The 14054-nt window shown below is 38.3% G+C and overlaps 1 protein-coding gene across 1 annotated transcript in view; it reads right to left on the reverse strand.

Annotated features, from left to right (window-relative positions):
• The window catches only part of Anapc1 (anaphase promoting complex subunit 1), a gene marked incomplete at its 3' end in the record, with an annotated part of 89460 nt that overhangs the window by 32452 nt on the left and 42954 nt on the right, over positions 1–14054 (reverse strand). Inside the window, 8 exon segments of the mRNA XM_017799944.2 lie at positions 467–701; positions 1082–1353; positions 2676–2794; positions 4694–4908; positions 8938–9116; positions 11731–11798; positions 11894–11930; positions 12293–12371. Of these exon segments, the coding sequence (XP_017655433.1) occupies positions 467–701; positions 1082–1353; positions 2676–2794; positions 4694–4908; positions 8938–9116; positions 11731–11798; positions 11894–11930; positions 12293–12371 (1204 nt within the window).

Consider the following 14054-nt stretch of genomic DNA (forward strand, 5'->3'; position numbering starts at 1 on the left):
TCATTTATCCCTACACAATACAGTGTAAAAACCATTTACATAGTATTTACATTGCATCTGTTATATTTTATCATAATGCAGACATAATTTAAAGGCTTGAAAGGTACATAAGTTATAGGAGATAATCACTTCTGGTTTTTGTGTCATTGCCTAACAGAAGAAACACTGTGATATACTGCTATAGAAGTAAAACAAATGCATTTAAAGTATAGGTAACTGCTAGACATTGCTTAGTGTGGGATAAATGGCATGCTTGCATGTGACCACCAGAGCTTAGTAATAGGCTTGCCTTTTGTTTTTTTTTTTTTGGGGGGGGGGTCTTTTTTTTTAAGTTATCAGAGCATTCTGTGTTTACAAAAGCTACTCTTATTTTTCCTTAATGTTTCTAATTTTGTTATTATTTTCTTTGGGTTTATATGGAGTGGGAAATGTCAGCTATTACGATCCAACACTAGTAACTGAATACCTATTTCAGCCAACAGGACTTCTGCAGTATGTCTGTGAGCAGTGCCCTGATACACAAGGCCAATGCCAACCACCGCAGCCACTTGGACATTGTGAGGAACATCAAGTTCTGTGGATGTTGGTGGTAAGAGAGCAGGAATGTGAATACTAAGAAGCCGAGTAATTGACATATCCATGGTGCCAAGTTTCGCAGCCGAAACACCAAGTAGCAACCCAATGCTTGTCATTTCGTGGCCCTAAGATGAAAAACAGAATAAACCTTAGATACTACCAAAACAAATACTGGGAATCTCTAAAGAACATTATGTTTAAGCGTTTATAATAGAGCCTGAACACATTAGCAGAAAAGGGACATGCAAGTTCAGATGGGAGGAGCAATGGAACTGTGGTACAAAGGCTGGAGAAGTAAGATGGCACACAGGCTCCCAGAAGTGACTAGGAGCAATGGCAGCTCATGACATAGTTGAGTGAAAGAGACACACTGGTTTATACTGTAGAAGAGTCTTCTTCCTACTATGAGACAGATGATTTAGAGAGGCAGGAATAAAGTGAGGCAACCAGAGCAATTAGGAGGCACACATGACACAATGCTAGCACAGGGATCACAAGTTCTCACCTTGGTCAAGTAGTCATGGATATTAAGAGTAGCCAGCTTGGTAAGGTGCCCATTCAGACCCAGGGCCATGAGAAAGCCAGCATACTCATTGGCTAATTCGGCATGTTTAGGCTTGTTATAAACAATCCAAGCTGAGTCGATCTGGGAGGCAGGGGCTATCTTCAGGCCAGCAGCTACACCATTATGAAAGCTGGCCCAGCTAGTCATGTTGGGCGGCACATCAATGTTCCCACTATTAAGATCTACTGTTGTATTCCGAGGGGGGGCTCGCCCTAGGCAGACAAAAAGAGGAGGTAAATTAAGAGAACAAAAATCTACAAAATCAAAATTTAGATATCTGAAAATAAGGTTGCCTTTATTACATTCAAAAACACATTATTTAAAATAGCTCAGGGTTCGTTCATTTTGCTAACACACATGGGGAAATAAGATAAATGATAACAAATTAACTTTGGTTTCATGTGGTTAAGATTCTCACTGGTCTGCATTATTTTTTTCCAATTGTAGGGAGCTTTATTCAAAACTGATTATTGACATCATAGTATAACTATATGAATAATAAATTCCAATCCAGGCATGATGGCACATGCCTTTAATCCCAGCACCTGGGAGGCAAAGGTAGGTGGATTTCTATGAAATCAGGACCAGCCTGGTCTACAAGGTGAGTTCCAGGCCAGCTGGGGCTACAGGGAGACCCTGTCTCAAAAAAGACCAAAAATAAATAAACAGCATTTTAACAAGAGACAAGGACGTGTACAAATCTTCCCTATCTTTGAATCACATGTTTATGCCTCTCCACATATAGATATATAAGTATGAAACCATATGCTATTCTTAAAAATGGCAAATTCAGGACTGGAAAGATGGTTCCATGATTAAGAACACTTGCTGCTCTTCAAGAAAACCCAGTACAGTTCCCAGCACACACATCACATGGCTAACAACCACCTGTAACTCCAGCTCCAGGGAGTCCAATGCTCTCCTTTGGCTTCCACAGGCACCTAATATATACACACACAGACACTTAAACATACACATAAATAAACTGAAAAAAAGAAAATTAGTAATAGCCTATATTCTATTTCCCTTGATGTTTATTCAGCTTGATTTGTGTTACAATTTGAATATGAAATATCCCCACGGGTTCATGTGTTTGAGTACTTGGTCCCCCCAGCTGGTTGGCAGCACTATTTTGGGAGATTCTGGATCTTTGGGGAGCCAGTTGGGGGTAGCCCAGGCCATAAACGTAGGTTTATGGTCCTGTCTGTTTCCTGAATGTCCAGATCTGAACAAGCTCCAACCACAAGCTATTCCTACTGTTATGCTTTCCTCACAACCATGGACTATATACCCTTAAACCATGATTCAAAATTAATTCTTCCTTCCTTAAAAGTAATACAATTTGCTTTTTGAGGTTTGACAGTCACTATAGCAGCTATTAGTGCTTAAAATCAGTAAAGATTGAGGGAGCATGTCTTTGAACTAAAATAATTCAAAAGGAAGACACACACACACACACACACACACACACACACACACACACACTTGCATATGTGGTTTTTGTCCTTTGGCATGAGCCCAGAATTTAACATACCTGTCAGATTCAATTTAGGAATAGGCAATGGTTCCGTTGGAACAGGATGGTATGAAAATAAGGTAAACATTCCTCGTCCTACTGGAAGAGCCATAGTTCGCTGACACAACTGAAGTAATCTATAATTAAAACACAAAAATATGAAAACTGTTAGTCGGGCGTGGTGGTGCACATCTTTAATCCCAGCACTTGGGAGGCAGAGGCAGGTGGATCTCTGTGAGTTCAAGGCCAGCCTGGTCTACATAGTGAGTTCCAGGACAGCTGGGGCTACAGGGAGACCCCGTCTCAAAAAAGAAAAAAAGAAGAAAGAAAGAAAAGAAAACGGTTAACATCACTGGAAGCATCACTGAAAAACTATCAGTAGGTAATTATTCCAAAAGAGGGACACTGGATACCAATGAAGTCATCACAAAGTAACTTTATACAAGGATACAGGTGAACCACCCACACACAATTATTCTTACTCTTATTCTTATTGGAGACTCTGAAGGGGACACACTGAACTTTCTTTACTCACTTTTAGTGAAACCCAATTCTCTCAAAGTGTTCAAAAACTGAAATTTAAAATTATACTCTGAGTGATGCTAACCTTTTGGAAGGAACTATGGTGGGGGGGGGGCAGGGGGAAGCTGTCATCTTTGTGTTATTTTCATTCTAGCAGCCCTCAGTACACTTAGGATCCTCTTCTCATTCCTTACACCAATACTGTCTCAGAAATGCCAATAACTACCTCTGTGGTTTGTACACAAAGACAGAAAGTAAACAGATTTTATGTCTCCAAAATAAAGTTAGTCTCACTCACATGACTTAGCATACTTACAAGACAAACAGTACTACATAGAGAGTATGTTCAGGGTTAAAATGGCTTTCATGGGCTATACTGAAAAACTAACACACTTCTCTTGTTTCTACACTGAATTACTTTTTAGCCAGATCGGCCATAAAGACAAAAACTAATAAATTTTGGAAACAGACATTCACAACTAAAAAAATGCTTATGAAAGTTGCATTTAGGGCAAAAGAGTCCTTCAGAGGCTAGCAAAGAGCTCTGCAGATAAAGCTATTCATTAATCTTATTTCCCCCTAAATACACACATATACTGCTTTTCCAGATTATTAGAAAAGAATGTTTTACTGTTCTAAGCTTCCTTGGGAATACAGCCAGTACAATAATTTTGAATGCAGGAAATTCAAGGCCAAGAAGCTGGATCTTGTAGGAATTTTTAGTGAAAACTTTATACCCAATCCCATTCAATTTGCAAAAGCCACAAAATTTAAATGATAACAATAATACTATATACCCTAAATTTAAGATGCTTCATGATCTCATTAGATGCTAAGAAGAAATGCTGCCAATTAAACTGACATCTACTGACCAAAACATACATTCTGACTTTAGATATATTACAAAGTTAAAGACATTAAAAAAAAAATATCAGTGCACTATTCATAATGGCTGATGACAGTGAGCTTCACTACAGGATATGTTGTAGTCTAAGTGTCATGTAAAAATAATGGATATGATGCCAATATTTTATGAGGTCTAAATGTTACAATCATACCTGTTCTTACAGCTGAAGCAACTGATAAACTAACAGGTTAAGTAACTTATCAAAACCCATCCAGCAATGGTGTCAAGCCTAACCACAAGAGCCCATGCTACTATGCTCTACCCTCAAAGGTGACTAATCCCTGAGTACAGATGGATAGGAAACAATGGGAAAGAAATTTGTACTGTCTCAGACTTTTAGTGGCCACAGCTAAGTATAAGTGGACCTCCCCTTGAAACAGTACCATAAGAAACAATATCATAAGAAAAAGAAGCTGGGCTGGTGGCACATACCAGTAAATGCAGCTACCCAAGTCAGGAAGATCACAAATCCAAGCCCTGCCTGGGCTACAGAGAAAGTAAGGCCAGACAGAGCAACTTAGTGTATATGATGCTCTAAGGAGGAAGGGAAAGAAGAAGGAAGAGAGAAAAAGAGTGGATGGAAGGTAATGAAATAAGTTTTCTTTACCTGTTTTCTTTCTCTTCAATGAACTCGTGGTCACTGAGTTCTGGGTACTGCACCACATTGACACGGACAGGGTGTGCACTTTGAAGCAGCCTTCGCACATCCTGTACCCTTAAATCTTCACTCCATATTAATGACATAACCTCATGATTCAAGTCATTCATGCCATCATCTTCCTCCTCAGCCTCCGTTCCTGAAGGAACATCTGATGAGAGTACCTGAGTAACAGACTTTATTATAATGATTTAAAGAGCAGCCAGTGTGCACATACTGAATGAGGAATTCACAAGCTATTGGAGCACAACTCCACCACTAGAAAGTCATGTATTCCAGAGCAAAATGAGCAGGCTTCCTCAAGTATACTAGAACACAACCTATAAATCTGAGTTCTTTTGAAATGAGGTCTTACTATGTCGCCCAGGCTCATCAAAAACTCCTGGCCTCAAGTTATCCTCCTATATCTATGTTCTAAGTAAAGTATTGTATTGTATTTAAAGTATTATACTTAAAGTAATATACTTGGAGACATTCTTTATTGAAGGAAAAAGTTCAAATTTAGGGTAATAATCAGGTGGTTGAAACCCATCAAAAGAAACATTCTATATCCTGATCATGTTTTATGATAGGGTTCAGGTCCAGGCGACCCTAGACCCAGAAACCATAAAGCTCCTAGGAGGAACTCAGTCAGCCAACTCCCAGCCACCTGCAAGCTGACAAAAGCAGCTCTGGGAACTGGTGACCCAATGCCTTGTGATCACCAGAGCATGTGCCACAGGCTGACAGCGGGTCCAAGCCCTGAAGCTACAGTGGGTTCCTGGAACCTTGTAATTGTAGAAAGCATGTTTTATAGTAGATGTTTTCCTCGATAAGTTTCACCAGGTACAGGCCCCACGCCCTCCCTGAACAGCCCTCAAACAGCAGAAAAATACTCCCTTTTTCTGTATTCTTTTCCCTTTATAAGCTACCCCTCTGCAGCCATTAGGCTGCTGGTTTCACTCACTCCCGAGCTGAGACCCAGCCCCACTAACGCCCAAATAAACTCTCACTTTGCCAGAGTCCTCTCTGTTTCTGTTTCAAGGTGATCCCAACCCCTGCCGTCTTTTTTCTAACATTTTTTTAATGTTTTTTTTTAATTTATTATTTTTATTTTATGTGTATGAGTGTTATGCCTGCATGTAGTTAAGTGCACCCATGTCATGCAATGCCCGTGGAGGACATAAGAGGATGTCGGATCCCCTGGAACTAGAGTTATGGACAGTTGTTAGCTGCCATGTGGGTGCTGGGATTCGAACCTAGGTCTTCTGCAAGAACAGTCAGTGCTCTTAACTGCTGAGCCATCTCTCCAGCCCTATTATCTAACATTTTTAAAGGAAACAAATTATTCCTCTGGAATATAAGTCTAACTCACTATTACTACAAAACAGATGTCACCTTAGATATTGTCTACTGATTAACAGAAGCAAAAGGAAAAAACCTGCAAGGATATATATCAAAGGTTAAGGGAAGTTGGGTGATACTGTCTTAAAGAAAACATTATGATGTCACTTTTATTTCTAAATATACTTCAAATAAAGATTTCAAAGGAATTGAGTAGACTCTTTTCTCAGTTGCCACTCTGTCCTCAGAGCCTTACCATGTGTTTTCATTATAGGGCTTCCCAGATAATTTAATCTGACTACAATATCAACGTGTATAGTACTCTCTTCACTTTCTCTCAAGAAGTTTTAAACTCCTTCAATAAAAGATTAAATCCTACTTGAAATGTTAAAGTTTTCCAAAACTTAATATTGAGACAAAAATGTCAGCCTGAAAAAAAAAAGGTACACATGACCAGATTAAAAACTAGTATTAAGGGGCTGGAGAGATGGTTCAGTGGTTAAGAGCACTGGCTGCTCTTGCAGAGGACCCGGGTCAATTCCACATCCACATGGTGGCTACGAACCATCCTTAACTTCAGTTCCAGGGGAATCCGAAGCACTCTCTGACCTGTGCAGCATTGCACAACATGGGTGCACTCACATACATGCAGGCAATACACTCATACACATAGAATAAAAATAATAAATAAAATATTTTTTTAAAAAACTAGTATTAAAAGAAACTCTAGTAATATACCACATATCACTTGATCAACAATAGATCACAAACATGATAGTGGTTCCATGAAACAGTATTTATGGCTATGATGTTCACACATCTAAACAGCCTAATGACACATTTCTTAGAACATAGCATATCATTAGATGATACATATTTTTTAAAATATTTATTTTTATTTTATGCATATGAGTGTATTGCCTGCATGTGTGTTAAGTATACCCACACTGTGCAATGCCAGAGGGGTTCAGAAGAAGGTGTTAAGATTTCCCTGGAACTGGTGTTACTGATGGTTGTTAACAGCCATGTAGGTGCTGGGAATTGAACCCAGGTTCTCTGCAAGAGCAGCCAGTGGTCTTAACCAAAGAGCCCTCTCTCTAGCCCATGACTATATATTCTAACAGGTAAGTTTCCTACAAAACATATACCCAAATAGCAGACTCAAATTGAAATTTAGCTTCAAGTAACTGAAAAAACTGAATTTAAATCTTCCTGAAATGACATATAAATGAAGATTAATATTGTAATGTTAACGGTGCTGAATGGCTCTGTGACAAAAGAAACCTAAATGTTAAAGAGTTTATTTTTGTTTGAGGGGAACAGGGTGTCACTATGTAGCCTAGGCTATCCTTGAACTCATAGTGATTCTCATGCCTCAGTCTCCCAAGTTCTGGGTTACAGGCATACACCATCATGCCTGGATTTGCAGACTTTGATGTCATGACTCAAAGGCTAATGGGATAACTGAATTCTCACTGCTTTCTCAGAGACATGAACAAAGTAGAGAACTCACCAGGAGTAGATTCACCACTCCTGAATCCTCAACTGAGGTACTACTAATTAGAGTTACATAAAGTTCTAAAAGTTTTAAGTATTTCCTTTTTTATATTTTTTAATAATTCTTTATTTTTTTAAAAAATATTTTATTTATTTTTAATTTATGTGTATGAGTATATTGCCTGCTTGTATGTGAGTGCACCTGTGTTGTGCAATGTTGAAGATATATTTATTTTTGTAGTGTTAGAGACCAAACTCAGAGCCTCATGCACCCTGGGGAAGCACTCTATTTACTGAGCTACCATCCCAACCCAATTTTTAAATTTGTAACTAAAATATAATTGCACATATTTGGGGGTGCACTGTGATAATTCAGTACATACACATACTGCATAACGACTGGGTCAGGGTAACTAGCACATCTATCACTTCATATATTTCTCATTTCTTTGTATTGGGAATGTTCAAAAACCTCTCTATTAGTTATCTTGATATATCCAATTAACTGTCAATCAGATAGCCACAGTTTCATATAAAATTTACAAGAATCTGATTGTAAAAGAGAAATATTTTACTTTGTTTCGAGGCCTCTTAGAACCCATTCCTAAATAGATTTAAAGAAAATGAAGGGTAGTCTTTAAGGCATTATATAACTTAGTGGAAAAAATATTCTTCCTCCTCTGGCTCCAGTTTCATTATTAAGCAGTAACTAATCAAATATATTTAAACCTACTTAAAATATTAAATTCAATAAATTCAAAACCTGGGGCTAGAGCTCTGGCTCACTGGTAAAGAGCACTGGCTGCTCTTATAGAGGACCCGGGTTCAATTCCCAGCACTCACATGGCAGGTAACAACCATCTGTAACTCCAGTTCCAAGCATCTGAACCCTCTTCTGACCTCTGAGGGCATTACATGACACAGATACACTTACATACATGCAGACAACACACTCATACATATAAAATAAAATAATAAATAAAAACAAACCTCAAAACCTCAAAAAGCCTGAAAGAAAACACTATAACTATCCAAACTGAGGGCACACAGGCCCTTGCTTTTCCTACCTACTATCAGTCACTACTACAGCTACAAGCAGGTAAATAGGCATGGCAGTCACCTCGCTGACTCAGTACTTGTCCTGATACTAGGAAAAGAAATGCCCAGGCAACACAGGCAGTCATTAAGTTTCCAGCTCCTATGTTCAATTTACAATTAATAAGATGTGTTCGACCATAAACTCCATCTGGCTTATAACATAAGACAAACTGATAGGTACAGAAACAAAAATCTAAAGCTGTAAAGAAAAAAAAATGAAGAACATTTCCACTTTGATTTTATTTAGGCTTCGAATTTTCTGTGTTGATACTCACAGATTTCCCTCTGGGTAAATTTCCTTCACAAGCCTGCTTGGAAAGATCCTGACGTCCAATCAAGAGACAGACAGCTTCTGGCCAATCTGAAGCGGGCTGCTCACGGCAGTGATATATTGCATCTCTGATGGGAAGAGCAATTCCAAAGGGAAGAGTCTCCAAATCTCTTAAAGTGAATCCTTTGGAGTAAAACAAAGAGAATTTTCTTTTAATTTGCCACTTCCTCAATTAGCCTCAACAAATATTAAAATCAACCAATACTAAGTGCTGGCAAGTACATGAAACAACAGTTAAATCTTATCTCTAATTAAAGATGGCAGAAACTAGCACAATCACTTTGGAAGTTGATATATAAAGATAACTCCACTCCTCTAGTCTAACACAGTCACAAAGAACCTTGTGCATATATGCACCAAGATATAAAACTTACAAATATCAAATAGGAATATTATTTCATTATGTCAAAAAAAATAGGAAAAGGGGCAAGTCCCATTGTATTATCTGTTATTTCAATAAAATGACTTACAGCTACATGAATCAACATGGGTGAACACCTGGATGCTTATATGTACATGTACAAGAAGTTCAAAATCATACATTACTAAGCAAAATATAAAGATGAATAACTGAAGAAAAGCAAGGCAAAGGTAACACATAGGCAGTGGCTCCATATAGTGGTGGGGTGTGTGGGAGGGGATGTAACAGGCAGCAGACACACAGGAACTTCAACTACACTGGAGTCATGTTCCATTTGTAAAGGCGGATGACCAATAATCAATATTCACTTTGGTATTAGTCTATAGACAGATATATTTCACACATTCTTTTGTATGTTTAATTCATATTTAAATCTTTAAAGTTCTCAGGCTAATTCAAACTTCTTTTTCCAGTAATACATGAATAATGATATTATGCATTATTTATACTACAGAAAGTTGACCAATTATTGAGACAAAAATATCTCATTCTATAAGAATAACATTCGTACTAAATATTAAGTGATATATATTGGAAAGAGCTCATCCAGTATTTTTCATTTAAGTACACTCTCTCTCTCTATATATATATTAATATATATTTATATATACATATGTAATATATATAAAGGTAATTAACATTTCTAAAGGTAGCATACAAAGACCAGTGAAGAACTCCACTGAGAACACACTTCATATAAGCATTAAGAAACACCTAGCATGGTGGCACACACCTTTATCCCCAGCACTCTGAAGGCAGAGGAAGGTGAATTTCTGTAATTTCAAGGCCAGGCTGACCTACAGAGTTCTAGGTCAGCCAGGGATCTACAGTGAGACCCTGTCTATCCATGTTCAGATGCCAAGGAGCTCAGAAAGTAACCGGCTGTGACTAGTAATAATCAGATATATAGAGATTAGAAATGCATGTGCAAACATCTTAATGTCAACTGCATTAAAAATGAATTTTTCTGTATGAAACTCTGTATTTTAATAATGAAATGGAGATCTTTTTTAAGAGTGAAAACCTCATTTAGTTTTATGTCTTAAAGGGTTATACTGAGTACAATATTGTATAACTGTAATAACTCAACTGTAAACCTAAAACTTTACAGCCAATTTTGAAAGAGATACATCTTAGCTCAGGAAAATGTTACGGAATATGTCAATGCTGTTGTAATGAAATGCTTCTTCTAAGTATGTGGTTATTAAATAAATCGTTAGAAAAAAAAAAAAAGAAGTAGGAAACACCTTCCAATATTCACTAATTTTTTGAGACGGGGTCTATGTTGCCCTGGCTGGCCTGAAACTCACTAGGTAGACCTGGTTGGTCTTGAACTCATGATCAGCGTGCCTCTGCCCCCTGAGTGCTGGGATTAAAGGTATGCTCCATGCCTAGCAAGCATTACTTTTTTTTTTTTCTTTTTTGGTCTTTTTTGAGAGAGGGTCTCCCTGTAGCCCCAGCTGTCCTGGAACTCACTATATGGACCAGGCTGGCCTTGAACTCACAGAGATCCGCCTGCCACCACACCCGGCCAAACATTACTTTTTAACATGCTATTTTGTATAACATCCTCAATTTTTTGTCATAAACTTATATCAGTAACTTTTATTTTTTTTCAGTTATTTTTGAAAACAAGTCACTTTACTGTACTTAAAACCTAGGAGTATGAGCTGGGCATGGTGGTACACACCTTTAATCCCAGCACTTGGGAGGCAGAGGCAGGTGGATCTCTGTGAGTTCGAGGCCAACCTGGTCTACAAAGTGAGCTCCAGGCCAGCTGGGGCTACAGGGAGACCCTGTGTCAAAAAGAAAAAAAAAAAAAAACAGAAAGAAAGAAAAAGTGGAGAAAAGACTCTGAGCTCCTTTTCCTCCCTTCTTGTCAGCCACATGGCCATTCATCGTAACGCCTAAAATCTCTGGACTTTATCTTTGAAAACATACTCTGAAATGTTTATACAATGAGTTTTAGACTGTGCCAGAATACCCATGTCTAATTTCTAAGTCTTTCAGTAGCTTCACATTTGAATGTGCAGTAATTAAAATTCTCCATTCTGAGACCAGTTTACAGAGCAACAGCCTCCCCTGGTCCACAGTGAATAAAAATAAAGATTTCTTATAAAACATGAGACAAAAAGCTAGTATCCCAGCCACTCTACTGTACCAAGCTGTGGACTGTGAGGAAAATAAGCTCCATTTGATAAACCATAGTGTCAATCTTAGCCCTTTACAGAAAGCCAGACTCTCTCCTCATGCCCCCAATTCTAGCTAGTGGGAGGGAAGCAAGACCTAGTTAAGAGGAAACAACATAGCTCTTACCTACACTGGTCATCCAGACAACTAATCTTTCAGCTAGGCTAGAAACTGAAGAATGCCGGAAACTAAACCTACAGAGAATAAAATACAAAGGTATAAAACACAAACAAACACATAATACCATTCCAAATTTTAAATATAAAGGCACAATCTGTATATAAATTACCTATTTTCTTCTTGTTCTGCTTGTGACTTTTGGGATGCTGAAGGCAACAAATTAAAATTTTATTTTGATAGTCATCATGATAAAAAGAAAACAACATGCAAAAAATATTTAGAAGAATTCACTACCAACAAAAAAAACTCTTAAAAAATAATAAAGAAAACAGTACTGTGACACAGTGCAAATTACACTAATTTCCTTTAGGTTAGTGAAGTCCTCCACAGCCACACTGAAAACAGATGCAAGACCTGTCAGATTTTAAGTAACCCAGTATTTGAAATTCAGTTGCAGATTATAGACTCGAACACAATAAAGAGGCAAGCATTCATGAGCATTTTCACATTCTTCTTTCCATGTGCACAATTAGAAGTGTTTGGGGAGGCAAACGCTGTCACAACTTACTTAGGGTTATTTTGCATAAATACTGGGAGGCTTCATCAGAAACACAGCTCTCATCACCAAGGATGTACAGTGCAACACTCTGCAGAAGAAAATGAACCTGTTATTTGATATTTTCACTTTAAATTTTTGGTTGTTTTTTATGGTTGTTTTGGTTTAAGTTCGTTTGTGTGTGTGTGTGTGTGTGTGTGTGTGTGTGTGTTAGTCTCATGTACCCCAAAGTGGCCTCAAAATTTCTATGTTGCTAAGGCTGCTGTAGAGCTACTGATTCTCCTGCCTCTACCTCCTGACTGCTGGGATTACAGGAGTGTACCACACACCTAGCTAAACTTTTTTTCAGTCTTTTTAAGCATGGTCTCCTTGTAGCCCCAGCTGGCATGGAACTCACTGTGTAGACCAGGCTGGCCTTGAACTTGCACAGATCCGCCTGCCTCTGTTTCCCGAGTGCTGGGACTAAAGGGGTATACCACCACACCCCACTCTGAACTTATTTTTTAAACCACTGAGGTACAATTAGGAAAGAAAAACACAAGAAGAACGTGTATTTTAGAAATACACTTTGAGTTTGGACACACTATAAAATCAGATGACTACTGCCACTCTCCATATAGAACAGCTGCACTGTACCTAAAACCTCTCTCATGCTGTCAACTCTTTCTATGCCAATGCTAGAATAACTCATCTGTTTTCCTGCCCCATAGTCTCAACCATCCAAGGACATTATGTAAATGGAACCATACAAGGTCAAGTCTTTCCTATTCTTTCATAAGGTACACAGTGAATGAGAGTCAATTACTCTTTGCTTCTATCAGTTGTTTGTGGCTCTTCGCTGTTGAGCAGTATTCTATTATATACATGTACAAAACTTTGTACATCTACTCAAAGTGATGGAAACAGGGATTGTTTCCAGTTTGTGTCACTTAGAAAACACAGTTCAAGCACTCACAGTCAAGGTCTTTGTGTTGCCATGCACTTTATACCAAAAAGTAAAGTGCTTTGTATTATGATAAATACATGTCAAATTTTACAAAATTTTGGATCATTTTTTGTATTCTCATCAGTAAAGTAAGAGTTTCAGCTGTTCCATATCCTCATCAAAACTTGTTTCCAGTCATCGTAATAGTATCCTGGTAGTATATAATAGTAGTAGCTACCTAGAAGTTTCCTATTTAGGCTTTCATTTGTTCTGAAATATTGTTTACTCACAAATACCCCCAAAAATAGCAAAACAGTTCAAATGACTTAAGGTCATTCACTAGAAGGAAGTTATTATTTCTTTAAGATGTGTGTGTTGTGTGTACATATTCCTATGAGTCTGTGGTGTGGGCATAGACATGCACATGGATGTGCATGTGGATGTGTGCATACCATGGCACAGGAGTGGAAGTCAGAATGACCTCTGGTGTTAGTCTCACCACCTAGCTTGCTTGAGGCTGAACATCTTATTCACTACTAAGTAAACTGGGGCTGCAAGCTTGTGGTGACTCTCCCATCTCTGGCTCCCCTTCTGCCTGTAGGCACTCTGGAATTACAGATGTACACTAACGCATTCAGCTTTACATGAGTTCTGGGGATTCTAACTCCTTACAGCTGTATGGCAAGCACTTTATCTACTGAGCCATTTCCCCAATCCTAGGAGGTAATTATTTAAAATATATGGCCTCTGCTCATCAAAGGAGAAGGAAGGAAGGAAGGAAGGAAGGAAGGAAGGAAGGAAGGAAGGAAGGAAGGAAGGAAGGAAGGAAGGAAGGGCCAGTCAGGCATG

This window comes from Nannospalax galili, unplaced genomic scaffold (genome assembly GCF_000622305.1).
Source record: "Nannospalax galili isolate Female #2095 unplaced genomic scaffold, S.galili_v1.0 scaffold1941, whole genome shotgun sequence".
Classification (NCBI taxonomy): Eukaryota; Metazoa; Chordata; class Mammalia; order Rodentia; family Spalacidae; genus Nannospalax; species Nannospalax galili.